At 46.3% G+C, this 20203-nt stretch overlaps 1 protein-coding gene across 1 annotated transcript in view; it reads right to left on the bottom strand.

Moving 5' to 3' along the window:
• The window catches only part of LOC144768939 (uncharacterized), a 707478-nt gene that overhangs the window by 201026 nt on the left and 486249 nt on the right, over positions 1 to 20203 (bottom strand). The window contains exon 6 of the mRNA XM_078652943.1: positions 1627 to 1833. Within this exon, the coding sequence (XP_078509069.1) occupies positions 1627 to 1813 (187 nt within the window). The 5' untranslated portion in view covers positions 1814 to 1833. The remainder of the gene's footprint in view (positions 1 to 1626; positions 1834 to 20203) is intronic.

Raw genomic sequence — 20203 nt, 5'->3', positions numbered from 1 at the left:
GGTCGCAAAGGGGCAGATTCTGAGAATCTGCCCCTTTGCGACCTGTTTTTTGCTTGATGCATCTGGGCGCTAATCTCTATGCAGACTCTATTGAATACCAAACTCAAAGAGATCTCTACACTTCTACAGGTCACCGTAGACACGAGACAGAACAGTATAACATCTGCTTTCATTTTGTATTTTTATGGGAAACCATCTCCTCGTCGTTTGTTTATAAATATGTTATTCTATCAGTTGCTAATGTTTTGGAAATTATAAGAAGTTGTTTCTTTCTTTCTTACTGGACCTCGAATGTAATGACAGAGTACGTATATTTTTTATCATTTTTTTTTCTTAATTTGGGAATTCATCAAATAGTAAATTCACAAGTCTGTGCTGTCAGGCTGGTATACGTCAACACATTTTTCACCAACATATTATAATGCCTTTGCTGTGTATACTTAGCAGCAAGCCCTCTCTGGTACAGAAATGTACATTACATTGAGTCTGGGAGGGCTGCACTGGGAAGCCAGCAAAGTCTCCCCTAGGTGTTTTGGTCCTGCAGCCTTACTCTGGTCTTTTATTAATTCTGCAACATAATGATTTTCTAAGATGCTGCCTTATCTTGCTCAGACAATTTATAAATGCAATATGTCTCTTTTTTCTGCCTTATATATAAAAACCTTACATTTTCATTTCTTACTTAAACATTGCCCTTTGCTTAGTCTAGCTTACAAGCGCCCCTTCCACTACACAGACACAGATACACACACAGGTTGATCTTTCTGCTATATTGTTTCTATATGATTTAACTGTAACATATTGATGATGATTGGTTGTAGAGATAATGGGCCATATGTATCAAGCCTTTTTCCCGTTTGCAAACGGTCAGTTTCTTAGAATCGGCCCGTTTGCGAATTGGAAAAAGCCTTTTGGGATGTATCATCCCAAAAGGCCATCGCAAAATAGAGAATTGAAAAAATTTGAGATTCTCTATTTTGCAAATGCAATTACGGAATTGAAAATTGCGATTCCTTAAATGCAATTCTGGAAGCACCAGAAATGTGATATTTGGCCTTAAGGAATTAAAAATAACCACCAACTTCAAGTTGGTGGCAATTTGCGATTTTCTTTAAAAAAGCACTTCTTTGATTTTTTTAAAGTGCCATATGTCGCACATACATGCCCTCAGGGCATGTATGTGCGCAAAATGTGCACACATGCATATTTCAGGAGTGCAACAGGGTGTCCTTTTGGCACCCATACAACCTTGAAATTGCATTCTTAATTTGCGATTCTTTAATTGGTAATCACAAATTGAGAATGTCTTCCCATTCATTCCTATGGGCCTCCTAGCCCATACGAATGAATGGGAAGGTATTCCTTATATGCAAATCTCAATTTGCGATTTGTAAATAAGGAATATGTAGGATTCGCAAACTTGTTAGCAAATCCTACATACATTGCATTTTGCGATTCTCTAATTGCAATTCGCTAAAAATCGCAATTTGAGAATCGCAAAACTCTTGTTTGACACATATGGCCCTATGCACTTTAAAGCTAGATTCCTGGCATTATGCACTATATACAGAAGTTACTGAAACAAATATGATATGCAAGAACTTTGGTCTCAACCTGCCTCCTCACCTTTGGGAATGACACCATGGTTCTCATACAGGTCCAAGCGATGCACTTTATGGTGGTTGCATCCGCTGACATTCCTTATTTTGCAAGCGAGTTTGGCTCTCCAATCCGGCTTCAGGGCAGAGAAGAATGACGTGTACTCTTGCTCTGAGAGTGGCATGCCGGGTTCAGTCTCCGCTTTAGCGGACATTAGGATCCAGAGCAGGAGAACTGGATGGACGGTGGGGAAGGAAGGTGGGGAAAAGGGAAGAACAGAAAAGAAAGGTAAGCCAGTAAAAGGTGGATGCAGTACTGTTAATAGAGGAAGCTGGTATACTGTACCGAGGAAGGGAGGGATCCAAGATTACACCACTCATTCTCTTTACCTGAGGGAGGAAACTGAATGCACATTGGTCCGGTCTTATTAGACTAGATATACTCAGTGATACCTTTTTGTATCTTTCCCCTGGATGGAGCGCCTTAAGAAATTCTTGAAGCAAAATGTCAACAGTGATTCCTTAGTTGTACATCCCTCTCAATTCGAGCTTTATGCTCTAAAACCAACAATGGTGCTCTAACACTATAACACACCTGTTGCCACAATGTGTAGATCTGCACCTGAGAAATTCCCATGGCCAGTTATCAACAAAGAATACAAAATAGTGGAGCACTCATACTCATTATATGTAGAAATATCTTCAACCATGTATGTTTGGGTTCATTTAATAGGTGCATTGATACGTCATGGTATATACAACACTCATATTGCTTATATAGTATAGAGACGACGCCTTTGAAATCATTAGCAACTTCCAATATTCAAGTAAGTGAAATTCTATTTGTACCTCAAAGCCGTATCACAAAAAATAACACATCACATCTTCAATCTAAACATAGTTGTTTATCAGTTCCTTGAATGCAAGTACGTACAATAGTTTAGTGACAATTTGTAGATATATTATTGTTGTTTCTTGATGGATGGTCTGAGCTGACACGTGTTTCATCCCTTTTGGGACTTTCTCAAGGTTTGATTCAGGTAGAATATCTCCAGCGTGTAAAACATGGTAATTCTCGCTTGTTCAAAGCAGCGTAATAAGATATCCAGGCTCAATGAAGCTTGTCAGCAATACTCATTCAAGCAGAATGATGTAACTGAAATGTTACGGGCTGTGCCATCCAAAAGCATGTAAGTAGACAATTAGTACCCGCTTCCAAATCAGTAAGAAATTTACTGAGGGTTTGGATGAGTGATCCCCAGTGTTGATAGGAACCATAGTAAGCCCTTGGTGCATCCGTAGTGACCACCGGCGTTCCACATAAACTGTCCTTCGTATGACAAATGTGAACTCAATGTGATTAAATGGTTTTGGATCGTACAGTCAGTAACATTTCAGTTACATAATTCTGCTTGAATTAGTATCGTTGACAGGCTTAATTGAGCCTGGATTTCTTATTGCTCTGCTCTAAATAAGCGTGAGTAACCGTTTTTGACTGGCTGGAGATATTCTACCTGAATCTAGCCTTGAGAAAGTTACAAAAGGAACGAAACACGCTGTCTTACGCTGATGACACACAGATAGTGGTGGCAGCCTATAAAGATCAAGCCGCCCCTACACTACAGTTTCAAAACTGCATGAGGGAAATAAACAGATGGATGGGAAAACATTGTCCTAAGCTCAATTCTGAGAAGACCAAGGTAGTAATCTTTGAAACCTGCAACCCAGATGGGACAATCTCTGGTGGCCAGCGGAGATGGGTGAACCACCAATATCAGTTCAGAAAGCAAAAAATGTGAGAGTACTGACTGATAACAAATTAACTCTATCACATCAGACCAATGTCATTGTGTCGGCCTCCCACTTTCTGATAAAGAAACTCAAGAAGATTATACCTTACATCCCTACTGATTCAAGAAGGACAGTTGTAACAACTCTTATACAGTCAAAGCTGGATTACTGCAATGGGCTCTATTTGAATATGAAGAAGCAATATAAAAAAAAGCTGTAGACAGTACAAAATGCCACTGCCAGACTAGCACGAGTCTGTAGCCAAAGAAATTCGAAGACTCCACTAGCTTCCGGTGGAACAACTAATTTAATTCAAATCACTATGCCTAGCCTGTAAGGCGCTGAGTAACTCAAGTCCAAGATTTCTTTAGAGATATTTTTGCCTGGTATGAACCGGCCAGACAACTACCCTCCACTGGTGCCAGACTCATGAAAGTTCCAAGGATACGGCCCTTAAACTGGGGAGGATGTACCCTTTCGTATTGTACTGCTAAACTTTTGAACATGCTCCCTAGGAAGCTCAGAACGGCAAGGTCACTTACCATCTTCAGAAAAGGGCTAAAAACTTGGCTATTTCAGAACTAGACGCCACTTCTGGGCTCATTCACAGTCCTAGCGCCGAGACACCTCCAGGTATTTGTGCGCTCAATAAATTTTTATAACATAACATAACAAGCAGTTGATACTACGTGTCTAAGGAATCGTCCCTCTTGCTAGTTACAGAGGTCCCTACAGACTGTCCTGAGTGATGTGACTCTGCAGAGGGAGATCTAGATCTCCTTGGTAAACTCTGCACTCTTCCAGGAGGAGTGAAGAGAGGGCCATTTTGGCCTTCTCCAACATCTCCCTGAAGATCTGAGTTTTCCAGGTTGGAATCATCTTGATCCTCCAAGGCCAGGGTTTGAATCTAGGTCGTAAAAGGTGTCACCTCCTGACCTGTCTTCATTCCCTGCCCCACCCACTCTTTCCTGTTCATCTGACCCAACGGTCTTCCTAAGGTCATCTAACAGTAACACCTCAATGAGGCATTGAGTGTTGGCATTTCTCCCAGTTTTCAACTTTCTAGAGACACACATGGCTTTCAATTCCTGGAATGTAAACTCATTGTAACTAGAAGGCAGATAGCCACTGGAGGCTTCTCCTTTAGAAGACATACTTAGGGGCCCATTAGGATCTCGGGCGGTGGCGATCCGCCCGAGATCCGTCCCCGCCCGCCACCCATTTCCCCCCTGCTATATTACTATGGCGGGGGACCGCGGCGGACGGAGAGAACGTCCGCCGCTTTTTCGCCTGGTCAACAAGTTGACCGGGAGGAAAAGAGTTTAATATGGTGGCGGTGTCTGTCAGACACCGCCCGCCATATTATCATAGGGACGGAAACATGCCTTTGCCGCCACGGAAAGGCATGCGGTTATTGCTTGCGGGGGCCCGTTGCGGGTCCCCCGAGACTACATGGGTGCACATGGGGGTGCCTATGGTACCCCCCTGCAGTTCCATGTACAACATGGCAGGCACTGCGCAGTGCCTGCCATGTTGTGCATGGAAGTGCACAACATGCCTTCCTGGCATTGTGGCGGGCGGTGCTGAGTGCACCGCCCGCCACCATGATAGGAATGCAGGATGCACCCGCCACTGTGGCGGGCGCATCCTAATGGCCCCCACGGGACCCCCGCCCTTATGGTGGGTGGTCCCATTTCCCGATAGGATAGCAGGCGGATAAAGTTTGCCCGCCATCCTAATGACCTAAGTGTGGTGTGGTGTATGCATCTACCTAACCTCGTGGGAAACTAAAGTCTCTTAGGTTGGAGAAAGGTGTGCTAGACCCTTGACTTACCCAACCCTAAGTTCAGTAGAACTTACTTATTCTAAGCTGGTATTAGATGCACCTAGTACTTAGTGGTTTTCAGTTAATCAATACAAAGGTGCATCTGGTAAAACAATGCAGGCTTGAATCCCACCGCTATCACCAATGTGAGAAGTTGGCCTCGTATATGGTGTCCACTAATTAAAGTGGGCACCTTGCACCAGTCCAAATGACCCTTATGATGTATGAGGTCAAAGATAACCTTTAGAAAGCTATCCTCGTGGTAGCTGTGGGAAGCAGCCTTCAGGCTTAATCTTGAAGGGATGTAAAACAGCTTTTTTTTTACCAGAATATCATCTTTAGTACCAATTAAATGAAAGGAGAACCACACAGTAGTTATAAAAATATGTATTTACCTATATAACACTCTCTAGTATCCCTTACACAAAGATGCAACACAAAGCACACAAAACTGTAGTAAAGAAACTGTTGGAAGTAGCACAATACACAGTGGGCTCCAGGGAGAGACCAAACCATATACTGAAATAGTGGTATAAAAACCACGACTTGAGTCGAGACAGTGTCTAGAACACGTAGAATCACTGGGACCCCAAGGAACCACCCAAGGTGATTAGATAGGGACCCCACGGAGGACAGGTGCAGTGTGCTAATACAACCGCAGGCTCCGTACAATTCTATGGGGAAGTCGCAGTTACAATTTTAAAGTTTAGGTACCCTTCTCCGTGGACTTTGAAGAAACCCTTTGGAACTTAGGAGGTTGGAGAGCCACCCCACCCGTGGATACCGGAGTACCAGAGTTACCTATTCCAGGGATGCCGGATGCATACGTCTGAAGTGGTGTTGGAAACTGCTGTCTTTTTCATTGGGGAGCTTCAAAGGAGTGCTACTGCTGGGAAGGAAGAAAGTGTCAATCAGAACCCAAGGGTGGATTTGTGATGGAAGGAACCTGAAAGCAGAGGGGACAAAGTCTGAGTCACTTCTGGGTGACTAGGTCTCGGTAGTCGAATGCCTGCCGATGTCTGGTACTTCAGGTGCGAAGAAGGGATACTTGACTCTGCAGCCACGAGGACCAGGAGATGATGAGGACAAACAGGAGCCGGATGTGAGCTATCCCATGAAGGAGTGCTGAGGGGTCGATGTCCGGCTGGAGCACCAACAAGCCTTGGCAACAGCAACCAGCGCAGGAAGGTTAATCGGGTTACGGTGTAGACCAGCAAGGTCCAGGGGACTCATAAATCAATTGGGAGTCAGGGCACGTCTGGAGCAACCAGGAAAGCCCAACAGATTTCAAGATGACTCTCTGGAGGACCCAGAGGCCGAATGACCAGGAGTCGCAAGGGGACCTTGAGCAAGATCACAAAGTACCAACCCACGCAGCATTCGGTGCAAGGAGGCTGGAGTTCTTTTCTGGAAATACTGCTCTGGGTCAGGACTACACGGAGTCCAATGCACAAGCGGGGGAATTGCCAACAAGCATATGCACATGCAAAAGTACGCAGTGCACAGGGGTTACAGGCTATGCGGTCCCCACAAGGGATACTGGCCTCGCGTTGTCTAACGAGGGACGAATTTTCTGCTTTCTGGCCAAGTGCTCATTTTCCAACCTACAACCCACTCCTCGCGCCCCCGGTCGCGGGACCCGCTCGAGGCTCAAGACTCTAAGGACTCCCTGACTACGAGAGGAGCCGACCACTGATGCTGTTTCCCCTGCGGGATTGCGAGGACCAGCGGGCGCTGCGCTGAAGACTCGCCGCAGCTGGTCCTCTTCCCGCCCACCTCCCGTCATATACAGATCGCGTCTGACTCGCATGCGGGACGCGCGCGGGGCAAAGCGCGGAGCGAAGCCCGGGCAAAGGGCGGGCCGTTTGAGGCCGTTCGAGGATCGGAGAGACCGGGACCGGGCCACCCCCCCTGGTCGGACCCACTCCATCGTCCCACTTTCCACAAACTTGGCCCAATAAAACATTGTGATGAGCACCAGGGAAACAAGAAGTAAAGCCGCACTGGCCGGGGCTGGAGCCCCTAAAGGTACTATCGATAACTATTTTGTTAAAGCTGGCTCACTGCTGATAGACGAAATCACCATTCTTTAAAGACGTATCTCCCAAGAAATTGACTGGGTGAGGAGATCATCACTGGGGCCAATGGCTCTGGCTAAGTCTCCTGAAGGGAGACCAGTACCTTACAGTACTAATCAGGAGGGCTTGGAGGTAAATCAGTCAGCCACCAACCCAGATCTCACTATGGAGGGTTTAAATGATCTTGAGGATATGAGCCTCATGACCTTACCAACGATTCAGATACCATCTGCCCCGCTATCAACCTCTAGCAAGGATCTGGCTATTTCCTGCACTAGTGAGAATCACCTTGATTTACAGAGGGGAGTAAGGGAGGGAGCAATTGAAAAAAAAAGAAAGGGGGCCAATCCAAGGGTGGTAGCAAGCTAAAAACATCTGAGTTTAAGTCTGCATGCAATGCTCCTAGTTTGGGCAATAACAATCTGGGGCAACCACCTACTATTATCACTGACACCCAAACAATTGCCCTTTTACCTACAGATGCCACCTCCTACCCCACCAATATATCTATAGACTCCTCTAGCGAGGACATCAGTCTTGCAGATATAGGCTCACTCATTAGGTCACTCCTAAATCCCTTGGAAGCACGGCTGATAAAGATCGAAGCAAGGCTGGTCAACATACAAAAATCAACGGTCCAGTTGGCAGACAGCCTTAAGTCAGAAACCAAGGGTACTAAAGGAGGGTCAGATAAAATGCCTAAAAAGAGTACAAATTACACATCCCCAACGAAGGAAACTGGTTTACTTATTTCCCAAAATATACAACATAAACCTAATCAGAATAAGATTATACAAACCCCTACTACTGTAAATAAAATTATACCACCTACACAAACTCAATCAACCACACAAACTCAGGTACCCATACCTACACTACCAAATACATCTACAAAACCTACCAATAAGCCCGATCCCCCTGACAAAGCGAAGAGTGTTGCGAGGCCCCCAGATAACATTCAAAAAAAAATTCGGAAAACAAAACCTATAAATTTACCTCCTGAGGCATCCCCCTACACAGTGATTTTGGTGGGAGTGCCTGAACTATCTCCCAATTCCATTGAGTCAACTGTTTCTCTCAAGAACAAGGTTATTAACTGGCTGTCCCTAAACAGACCCCTCCCGCAAGGAACAACTGGCGATGTACTCATGGTGAGACGCGTCGCCTGGGTAGGCAATCTGAGAAAGACAACCAGTGGTGATTGTATTGTGGTTAGCTTTAGGGAACCAAGGACAGCCTCATACATTTGCAGTTGGACCCACGAAGATCAAGGGAAATTAATCCAGGCTCTCCCTCTCTCATCCTTCTACCCATCAAGTATCTATCTAACAGAAGATCCAAGATGGGGGCACCATCAGGAGTTACTGGGAGAGTGGGAGAGCAATAGTGCAGGAAGGAGGGAGCCTTATTATCATAGGAACATGCTCCCAGAATATCCACCGGCATATGGAGAGGGGGAGGGGTGGGAGTATAGCACCAGAAGGAGGGGGGGATGGGGTGGTAGACCGAGAGGAGTCCCTGGCCCACATAGAATGCACCATCCAGTCTACCTCCCAATTTCAAATAGGTATAACAGCCTTGAAATGGTCGATTGACTGGCTGATTGCAATGTCAGAGTGGCGGATCAGCTCACTATAATAGATCATAGAGAGGAAAGATCCATCCCCCAGGAACAAACCCAGTTACAAATAGAATCTAAAACTGCCCCTGACACACTTGGCTACTCCCAAGACCCCGTTAACTGCACAGTTGAGGTAGGGGATAACATTAGTAATCCAGGGGCTGCACAGGGTGAATTGCCACATAACTTATTGGTAAATCCTAATTCAGCCCCTACAGAGAACAACTTTTCTAACACTGAGCTGCTACCTCCAAGACCTGCGGCGTTTAACATGATTTCTTGGAACGTAGCTGGCCTTGGTAACAAAATGGAATGCCCAGAGTGGCTGTCATTTATTAGCTCAAAAAGCATTTGTCTCTTTCAGGAAACCTGGGCAAGAGAGGAGTTCATATGCCCAGGTTTTGAAGTCTTTAAAAAAAAAGCAAAATGGGGGGGAAGGGGACGTCCGTCAGGAGGGTTGGCAACCTTGATTGCCTCCCATTTGGGCTGCAAGGCTAGGTGTTTAGCTGAGGACTCCGAGGATATATTACCTGTCCTGCTAGAATGGCCAAATTTGGCTAAACTGTTGGTCATAAATGTCTATTCGAGGCCCGTGGCCATATCAGGTGAATCAAAAACGATCGAGGAGCTCTCAGCATTTCTGAGTGACATCCCTAGGGATCTCCCACATATGGTAGCAGGAGACCTTAATTCCCATTATGAGCCACTCCCTGGCCTGCTTGATGGACCTTCCCTAGAGGTGGATGCTAGCTGGCTGATACCAGACACAGTGGCTCCCCCACCAAGAGCCTGGACACCCCTTGCATTACAGATAACTGCACTGACCCTTAACCATGGTCTAAGAGCATGTAATGGGCGCACAAAATCAGATAACCCAAGCAAATGCACTTTTAAAAAACCAGGTAGTGAATCCAGACTCGATTATGTTTTAGTTCAATTATCATGCTGGCCACGAATAATTGATTTTAGGGTACTGAGTAGAGAGGATAGTGACCACAACGCCCTCGAACTCGAATATGCCATTCCAGGCATAGAGGACATGGTACTGAATACAGCAAATATAACTACAGGGTTACTCTTGGAGAACAATAGGAGGAGAGTTAGGTGGGAGAAGCTGGCCACCAATGGCGTAAAGCTACCCAGGCTCTACGCCAAAATTATTCCAGTGCTTGAAATGGCATTTGGTTTTGCCGACAAATTAGACAATCAAGCGAATAGAGAATTATTAGGGCAAACCCATGAAGAATTACTAAATACTCTGGAGCTAGACCTATTCTCCAAAGTACCAGTTAAAACCAATGGGATACATAAAAAATCCTGGTACAACGCCACATGCCGGGACTCAAAACGAGAACTCCTATCTGCAATAAAGGGGCGTGGATGTCGAGAGACAATACAAGGGAAAAGACGGGCCTATAGGACATTGCTGGCAAACGCGAAGGCCGAATGGGACCAAAGGCACTGGGAAGAGCTCTCCGGAGCATTAGCCAATAAAGATTTGCGCAAATTCTGGCGACTGGTTAACCATGGGTCGGAGGATCTTCTCTCGGCTATTGAGCCTAACATTGCCCCTGGCCTATGGCAGGAGCATTATCAATCTCTATACGCTATGGAGGATGCGTCTGAAGGCAATACCAATTGTATCACTCTGAGTAGTCAGAAGGGTGACCCTTTTACGGAAAAAGACGTCCGTATTGCAATTGCGGGGCCAGCAGGAGGGAAAGCACCAGGGCTGGATGGGGTCCCTGGAGATCTCTTTAAGCAGGAACCAGGGATATGGGCACCGTATCTCCTTCTGATATTCAATGCGGTTCTCAGGGGTATGGAGGTTCCAGATACTTGGCTAGGCGCAGAGGTGGTGCCAATATTTAAAAAGGGATCCCCTCTGCTCCCAGCCAACTACCGCCCCATAAGCCTCATAGATGTCTCACAGAAGCTTTTCAGCAGATTAATACTGGATCGCTTGCAGAACTGGCTGGAGGAAACGGATACTCTAAGCCCGTATCAGGCAGGATTTAGGAGGGGTGTCTCCACAATCGACCACATATTTAGATTAAATCTTATATATTGGAGGACGGCACTCATCGAGGGCGGCACCCTGTATACGGTCTTTGTGGACCTACGTGCCGCCTTCGATTTAGTGCCAAGGGCCAAATTGTGGGAGGTAATGGCAGAACTAGGCGTCCCGAAAGACATCCTTGCAATCTTGATTAAATTACACCATAATAATTTCGCAAGGGTCAGATGTGGGAGAAGCGGGAAATTAACTGAAAGATTCCCCGTTCGCAGAGGGGTGAGGCAGGGTTGTGTGCTCGCACCGACCCTGTTCAGCCTCTTTGTGAACGGGGTAATCGCACATCTGACCGGGATTGCTAATACTGATGCCCCAAAATTGACTGGCAGCAGGGTGCCCGCAATTATGTTTGCGGACGACACCCTGCTGCTATCTAAAACTCCGATGGGCATACAGAGAGTGCTTGATGGCTTCCTAGATTTCTGCACAGAAAGGGGCCTCGAAATTAACCCCCAAAAAACTAAATTCATGATCCTTAATCCCAAGTTTCCAAAGCGTCCAAATCCCCTACTCGGTTCAGTACGTTTGGAAAGGGTTCATACCATAGAGTATTTGGGGGTAACTCTAAACCAAAACCTGACGTGGGGGGCACATCAGATTAAAGGTAATATGAAGCTGTCCCAGAAGGTGGGGGGAATTATGAGAATTGCGTCCAAGTCATCCTTCCGCCCCCTAACCCCCGCTATCCAAATTTATAAAACGCAGGCGCGGGGGGTGTAATCTACGGGGGAGAGATGTGTGGTCATACCTCATCCTCTAACCTGCAGATGACAGAAAATAAATTCATAAGGCACCTGACTGCCCTCCCACCAAGTACCCCACTCCTGCCCTTGAGACTGGACTTGGCCTTGAGGCACATCACAGAAGAACTGGGGCTTAAACCCCTAGCATTCTGGCGTCGCATTTGGAGCAGCCAGGATCTCACTTCTTATCGATCTGAGCTCCAGGAATTCTTAACTTTACCCAATGCTACCAAGACCCCTTGGCTAAACTACATTAGGACAATGTGTGAGACCCTCGGAATACCAGAACTGTGGTCACACCCAGAAAGCACAAGCACCAGGATCACAAGGAAAGCGCTCTCCAGAGCCTACTATGATAAAATGCTTACCCGAGTCCTGGCCAGTGCGCGAGAGGGATCTTTGACACATCGTTTTACTGTAATTAAAGACTCATATAACCTTGAAAGTGTCTTGGATGGAATGGCTCCTGCTTTAACAAGGAAACTATTCCTGCAATGGAGGTATGGGACTCTTCCTCTAAAGACTTTCACCAAAGCATGGGCTGGTCAGTCTTCCACGGAGATCTGCCCGGCTTGCGCCCATACTAAAGAGAATGAAGTTCATGTTATTTTTTTCTGTCAAGCCTACCATAAAAGCAGACGATTCTGGCTGGTCCCATTGCTTAAAAACCTGGGATTTAGAACATTTCTTCCTGCATTCAGAGTTTTAAAGACAGATTTATCCCCGGCAACGGTGTTTGCACTGGCAAAATTTTTAACAGCGATGTGGCATGCTAGATCCCGGTATATAAAGGTGGCGGGAGACTTTTGAAAATCCCTCGTTGTTTGACACATTGTTATTCTGTTTTGTTACCCTTTTTTTAAATTTTAAATAATTTATTTATTGTATATCTTTTATGATCAATTGATCGAAATAAAGATTTAATGATGATACTGGCCTCAAACTCAGTGAGAGGGCAGCTCAACCTCGAGGAATGTCGGAAACCACCTCCTATGTTGCTGGATCCTTTGGAGTCCGCAGGAGCTTAGGATCAGCATACTGGTATCAGTTGCATTACGGTGCCTGTGAATGTAGGGGAGGGACTCCTTCACCCCGAGGGAGATTCTTCCGATCTCCTTGATGCTCCACAGGGTCCAGCACAGAGCCTGTATGGTACACAGGCACAGACAATGCTTTGACCGGAGAGGTAGATGAAGTCGGACCCAGTCAAAGTCCAGCAAAGTCCAGAGTGTCTAGACGGTCGAAGGTCAGTGATTTCTTGTTCATAATCTTGTCCATGTGAAATCTCAGCTCCTACAGCCAGGTAAGCCATTATATACACAGGGGAGAGGGTTGGCAAGATTCAGGTGAGGGTCTGGACAGAACGGGGGTTAATCCCATGTCCTTTGTCCAGTTTTGCGCCGGAGCAGGAGTCAACGGCTTCCAGAACTGGTTTGAATTGGACTATGCACGGGGACACCAAGTGTGCCCCAGATGCAAACTTTCAGGCACTTTGGAAGTGCACCCACCCAGCCCCAATACACTAAATCCTGTCTGGGATGTGGTCACACCTCCATGTGGCAGGATGCCTATTGTCCTGCCTTCCCCTGCTCAAGCTTGGCTCAGCAGCAGGAGGGCAGAAATGTGTCTCTGGTCAGCAGCAACCATTTTGTGTTGCCCGGGTAAAGAAGGCTGGCACCGGAAAGACCAGTGACCCCACGAAGCTCGCTTCAGAAGGGTGGAATCATACCTCCCACACCGGTTACCGGTGCGGAGGTATGATTCCAAGGTGTTTGATACCAAACACAACACATTTTGTTTCAGCCATTTTCGTGATAGCATTTACCGCAAGGTTATAATGCTCTTCCAGTAACTTGCACAGTCTGATGGCTGTCTCCACCCATCCGTCCTAAGCGCTACGAGGCCTCAGGGTAGAAGTGCGCTTTATAAAACCCCATTTCATTTCATTTCATTTCACCTCTACCTATATGTCTGGTTGAGTCACAGACAACCTGGGAGAATGGTCTCCGAAGTCTGCAGAGGGGCTCTGCTCATGCAGGGGCACTCTCCCAGGTAAAACTCAGCACCCTGCCTTCAGGATTTTTAAGGCCTGCTATAAGGGTGACTTATAACTGTAGACACCTATAGATATAGTGAACCTAAATGTAAAGTAAGTGTGCAAGCACCAGCTTACACAGGCTTCAATGGCAGACCTGTAGTTCCATTTTGCATGGCCTCTCATAGGTGGCATAATACATGCTTCAGCCCATGGGAGGGCCCACGAGTGAACTGACGCAGGTTTAGAAATCGGACTAAGATAACTTTCATATTTCTGGAAACATTGCCCAGGGGTTAACTGTTATTTTATTGATAGTCTTGAAGATGGTCTCATGGAATAATGCATAGAGATCGAAACGTCGACACTCACACTCTCTTCCGGCAAATAATGTACAAAGAGAAGTGTTTACGATAGTAACATTGAAGGAGTATAGAATTGTATTTATTTTCCTCTTGTTACATTGTATGTTTAACTGTATGGTACCCTTAATAAATTTCAGAAGAGAAAAACTTTTTCTATATACACCTGTATTCTTGATATTCTTTGTTCTGTGATTGGTTTACTGGTTCCGATACTTATGTAAGGAATAATTAATATCACTTATATAAAAAGTATTTTTAACAAGAGTATATTGGTGAGTTTATTAATAACTCTTGTACTCAAATATATATAAAAAAATATATAACGAAGTATTTTGAATATATCCCTTGAAGGCGCCCTTTACCCTTCTGCTCTACTACAAAGCAGGTCAGTAGGGGTTGAGACGGGATCAAGATATGAAGCCAAATTGTGATTAATTGGGCCATTTGAGATCCCTCGGTTCCCTCCAGTATGCCCACTATCCAGATGTTATTTAGTCAGGAGCAGCCATCAGCATCTTTGGTGCGGTTTATGAGTTTGTTTGTAGTGCGGAGCAATTGTGTCACTTGAATCTGTAAGGTATTTAGAGAGGCTTCTGCTTCAGTAATCCTGCTCTCCGTCTCTGTCGCTCTGCCAACCAGATTGCAGAGATTCTGCTGTAGGAGAGTGAAATCTGTGCCCACCTCCCCAAATGTTTGATTTTGGGCAGGAACAAGAGTTCATGATAGGTTGCAGTATGGCTGAAATTGCTTGATGCTATTTTGTCCTCAGTGGCCGAAGAGGGGCGGACTCAGCATTGCTGGTGGATTTAGCAAATTAATCTATAGTGGCTTGTCCAACTGGGTTGTGCGGCCTGTCCATCCCTGTTATTACAGCCAATTTCGTTTTTCACTATTGCAGGGCTACCTGTCTCCATAGGAGAGAACGGGCAGTTAGATTATAACATTTTATAATCCTAACTGACCCAGGGAACATGGTAGAGAAATGAATTTAGTATGCCTGAACTCAGAATGATAAAATATATCTTTTAGTGAAGTTGTTTTTAACATTCTGTGTTTGAAAATACCACTTTTAAAAAATAGGTATTTTCTTGCCTAACCATCCAGCCTGCCTCTGCTAGGTTGTGTATTGCATGTCTGGTTTGTGAGTGACAGAGGCTGAGGGGGCTCCAGCAGACAGGGTGAGTCAGCACAAGGCTCAATAGACCTATCTGCATTGGGAGTGGTGGAAGGACTAGCACCTGGGCCTGAATAGGACTGTGCCTGCCTTCCACAATGTTGGTTCTACCCCTCCTGTGGTACCTCCTGATGACCCTGGCCCACACTGACAAAGGAAGAAGTTGTGCACTGGCAGAATGCACCCAGAACTGGTTTGGACTAGGTACAGACACACTCTTCCTTCAGAGACAAAGGATTCGTGTGTATAAAAAGGGGGACCCAGACCCCAGAACTTTAGATCACTTCTGGACATCAAGACGGACCTTTTGCCAAGGAGAAGAACCAGAGAATCTGCAGGAGTTTTTGACTTCCCCTGTGCCAGTTGTAATTGCTGGGGTTGGCCTGCAGTGGTTTCTTTATTGCAAAGGAAAGGAGAAAGACTTGTATTTGCAACTTTCACCATCTTGAAGAAGAATCTCCAAGGGCTTGAACTGTGCTTACCTCCTGCTGAAGTCTCCGGGATACAAGACTTCACCACCAGATCCCCCCTGGATTTCCTTGCTGATAATTCTGTCTGCAGAAGCCTCCATGTTGTTGGGAGCTTGGCGCGCGACTCAATGAGAAGAAGCATGTCGCATCCACAGCTGTTGCCATCGCATCAAGGGAAAAACGCGTTGCCACCGCAAGGGTCGCTGTCGCATCACCAGAGTAGCGTGTCTCCGTCGCAGCTGTTTTTTGTCGCATCACCGGAGGAGCATGTCGCAGGGCCTGTCGCTACTCCAAAGCTACAGAGTTGCAGCACAGCCGCCGTGCGTGCACGCATCGTCTTCACGTTGTCGCATCACATCGAGGGCGCCATCTTCTCGCATCGCACTGGATTGTTGCATCGCAGCAAGGCGCCATTTTGTCGCATTGCAACTGGACCGCACCTCGAGATCGTCACATCACCTCCTCTCCGGTAAGGAACAGACTCATAGCCTACTTTGCGCAAGCACTGAGGAACAGACACATCGCCTCCCCCGAAGCAAGAAACCCACGCATCGTCCTCCCTGCAAATCTTTTGTTTATATTGCGTGACGCATCCAAAGGTACTTTGTGGGAAACGTGTCGCATTTACCATCTAAAGTGAACTGAGTTATTTCTATCATCTTAAAGTCAATTTCTTAATACTGTATTGTGGATTTTTGTTGTTTGGGTGTTGTGTTAAGTCTATATAAAAAATACTTATTTTTATAAAAACCTGTGTTGTGTCCATCTGTAGTGTTTTCACTGTATTCATGTATGTGTTCACAAATGCTTTACACACTGCCTCTGAGATAAGCCTTCCTGCTCGTGCCAAGCTACCACAGGGTTGAGCAGGGGTTGTTTTTTAGGAGTGTAGCCCCCTTACTCTGACTAAAAGCTAGGGTCCCTATTTGGACAAAGCTGCAAGCCATTGCCAACTAGATACCCCCAGTTCTAACATTCCCCATGATCAAAAGCCTTTGGAGGAACGTCAAGATATTTTTGGCTCCTTTCGGAGCCACATGTACATGTAGCAGCTTCAGTATGTCTGGGTGACCTTAGCTGCTGTGGTTCATGGTGGGTTTCTGCGAGTCTGTGTAGAATACACAGTAACATGAAGCCATTAAGATCAATCAGTTGTCCCAGTGAAGTTCACGAGAAGGTGGGCTCTGTGCGTCACAACTGGTCTGATCATCCATGGAACTTGGTGGAGCGCGCACAACACCTGCGGCAAAAGCAGGAGGGCATGTGCCACTCTTATTTGAGGAGTACGTTTTAGTGTTCTCCAGTGCAGTCTCTCTCCCATAGCAGCGGGCGGCTGATCGCACCCGCACGCCCATCCAAGAACAGATTTCGTCATTGGGACTCAACTCCCAGACAAGCAGATGTGCCACTTCTCACCGGGGATGAGAACAGTATTATGAGCTTCTATTGGACCATGTTGAATATTATGACTTTTAAAAACAGTATTGTTCATTCTCTAACTTGAGTGGTTTAATGTGTGAGATTCTTTTTTTGTGGATATTTTATTAAAAATGTTTGTGTTACAGCACAACAGAAAAAAAAGTCTATACATTGTAAAAAAAAAAAATCCCCCGCCCATTAATCCATCACAGCGCAAACATTTCAATTCCTACAAGAAAATTAGGGAAGGTAACATATAGTAATATAAACATACAAAAAAAAGAAAAAAACACCAAAAAACCCAGTGATCAACCCACATTTTGTGTATTTTCTAGACCCTCTTTCCACCGCTGGATGGGTTCCCAAATTCATCTCCCAAGCAATCTACCCTTTTTAGGTCTCGCCTAGCTATCTCGTTAGGGATGCTTGGTGAGATTAAAGTGAGGGCTCTGAAAAATGCACCCAAAGGCGTATTACCTACAGTGCATGTGAGCCGGGTGCGCGCACATCGCACACCATTTGGGAGCCTGTGCGCCTCGGAATCAGACTTCAAAGGAATCCGCTACCCCGCCCCCTGCATCAGACTTCAAAGGAATGCGCTCCCCCGCCACAGCAATGCCGAGAGCTTGTTCCTTTGGCAAAAGCCGGTTTAAGCTCTTCTTGTTACTTTTCTGCTGAGTTAAATTGCGTTATAGTTTTGAATGCCTTATTCAATTTGTATTGTCATTTTTCCAAAACGCGTATCTTTTTGGTTTCATCGTGGGAAAGGTAATACTCATGCATCATTTTTGTGGCTTGTTGCTCACTTGTTTTTTTTAGTAGGATTTGTTTTGAAACGGTGGCCGTGCTGCCCACTGATTAGTGAAACTGGTTTACCTCTGAAGATTACCCCGTTTGTGCAGGCAGGGAACCCGACATCCTGCATAATATACACGGGAGAGTTCCCAAAGATTGATGCAAACCGAGCTTTTTGCCTGTGAAAATAACTTAGAAACGTAAACTGTTACATATTGAAATGCCTCTCCCCTAACCCTGGGCGTAGTATGCGTAGTGGGGCTATGCGAAGCTACGCAAAGTGGGCGAGAAACTACGCCCACCTACGCACTTCGCGTAGCCCCACTACGCGCCACCTGCCCCCCTGCCCTCCATACCTAATTTTTGAAAATATTGAAATAAAAGTAAATAAAAAAGCACTTACCTTGTGCGCTGCGTCCCGGGGCTCCCTCTGCTCGTTCGCACCGCCATCACCGCCACCTTGGTTACCAATGCGTATGCGCGGCCGCCCGAGCATGCGCATTTCTCGCGAACGAGAGCAATGATGTCTATTACCGACCCATACGATGACTGCATCTGGTGCTTAAGCTCCGACCATGACGTCGATAGTTGTTCCTCATGTCGAAAGATGAACCTGAAGGCCCTGAGGGAAAGAGAGGCCAAACTCCTGGTGGCAAAATTGAAAGCTGATAAAGGAAAATCATCGAGGTCTCGTTCTCGAAAGGCAAGGTCGAGGTCGAAGTCGAGGTCTAGATCTCGAGAGGAGTCATCTTCGAAGTCCGCTTCGGATCATACTTCGAAGTCGAAGAAGAAACATAAGAAGAGGAGACATGAATCCCGACGTCGTTCCGGTAAGGAGTCGGACTCGAGGTCGAGGTCACCGAAGAAGGTACGTTCTAAGGTGGTTACTCTGGATGTCTCTGAACCGGAAGGTGAGGCCTCACCTTCGGAGTCGCGTGTTCAGTCACCGATGCCGGCTCCAAATCCGTCTCCGGCGCCGTCTTCGGCCCGAGATGAGGAAGAGATTCAAGTGGATGCGGATTCCGCGCCTACCGAAGAGCCAAATCCGATTCCTCCACAAGACCAGCCTGAGGGTTTCCAACCACCATTTCCAACCCCAGGCCAAGATCCATCAGCGTTTCTTAATGCTATGTATGGTGTCTTTTCAAGGGCATGGTACCCCTCTGGCGCACCTTCGGGTCCCATGGGTCCACTGGCTTTCAATCTAGGAGTACCTCACTCCTATCCTCCTGCTCCATTTATGCCTTATATGCCAGCCCCAACGCTGCCTTGGCAATTTCCGGCTCCACCGAGGCCGTCGACGCCGGTTCCGGCATCACCCGCTCCAGAGCGACCTCGAGAGCATCAGGCTAAACCTTCGGATTCGATACCGACGTCGATTCCGACTACGTCGGAGCCGTTGGTGGATCCGGCTGCGAAGCGTGTGAAGGAGAGGTCCAGGAGGGAGGCCCAACGCCTTTTAGAAGAAAGAAGGTATATAGAATCTCATCCTGATATGGATGAAGGTGAATTGGATGAAGATAGTTTTGATGAACTGGCTGATGCTAGTAGCCTGGATTTCTCCCCGGAGTGGGAATTGCCTTCAGGCTCTGATACACCTTCTAAAGATGTTCAACCTTACCATATGGTTATGAGGAAGGCGGCAGATCTTCTTCAGTTAACTTTACCTACAGTGGAATTTAAATCCAATCTTCTGACTGAGGTTTTACATTCTCCTAGTTCTGTAGTAGAGCCATTGCTTCCATTTAATGACGCCTTGACAGAGCCCATTTTGGAAGTATGGAAGAAACCACTGTCAGCTCCTGCAGTTTCCAAGAGTGTGGCTAGAAGGTACAGGGTTGCACCTGAAGACCCTGCTTTTTTGATTTCTCATCCTTCACCAGAGAGCCTAGTCATTCAACCAGCTTGCTCTAAAAAGAATATAAGTGCCTTTCCCCAGGTTCCTTGTGAAAAGGAAGCAAAGAAACAAGATCAGGTTGCTAAAAAGACCTCCTCTGCAAGCATGGCATTGAAGTCGACTAATGCCACTTGTCTGATGGGGAGATATGTGCATGCCCTTATGGATTCTTTGCGTGTTCTAACTCCTAAGGTTCCTGATGCCGACAGGAAGGATTTTGAGGAGGTGATCTCAGATGCACAGGCAGCGGCTCGCCAAGTTATACAAAGTGGTCTGAACACTGCAGACTCTGTAGCGCGTATCATGGGCACTGCTGTC

The sequence above is a fragment of the Lissotriton helveticus genome, chromosome 7 (assembly GCF_964261635.1).
Source record: "Lissotriton helveticus chromosome 7, aLisHel1.1, whole genome shotgun sequence".
NCBI classification, from domain to species: Eukaryota; Metazoa; Chordata; class Amphibia; order Caudata; family Salamandridae; genus Lissotriton; species Lissotriton helveticus.
The sequence above is the reverse complement of the archived record's forward strand: the minus strand, read 5'-3'. Positions and strand labels throughout refer to the sequence as shown.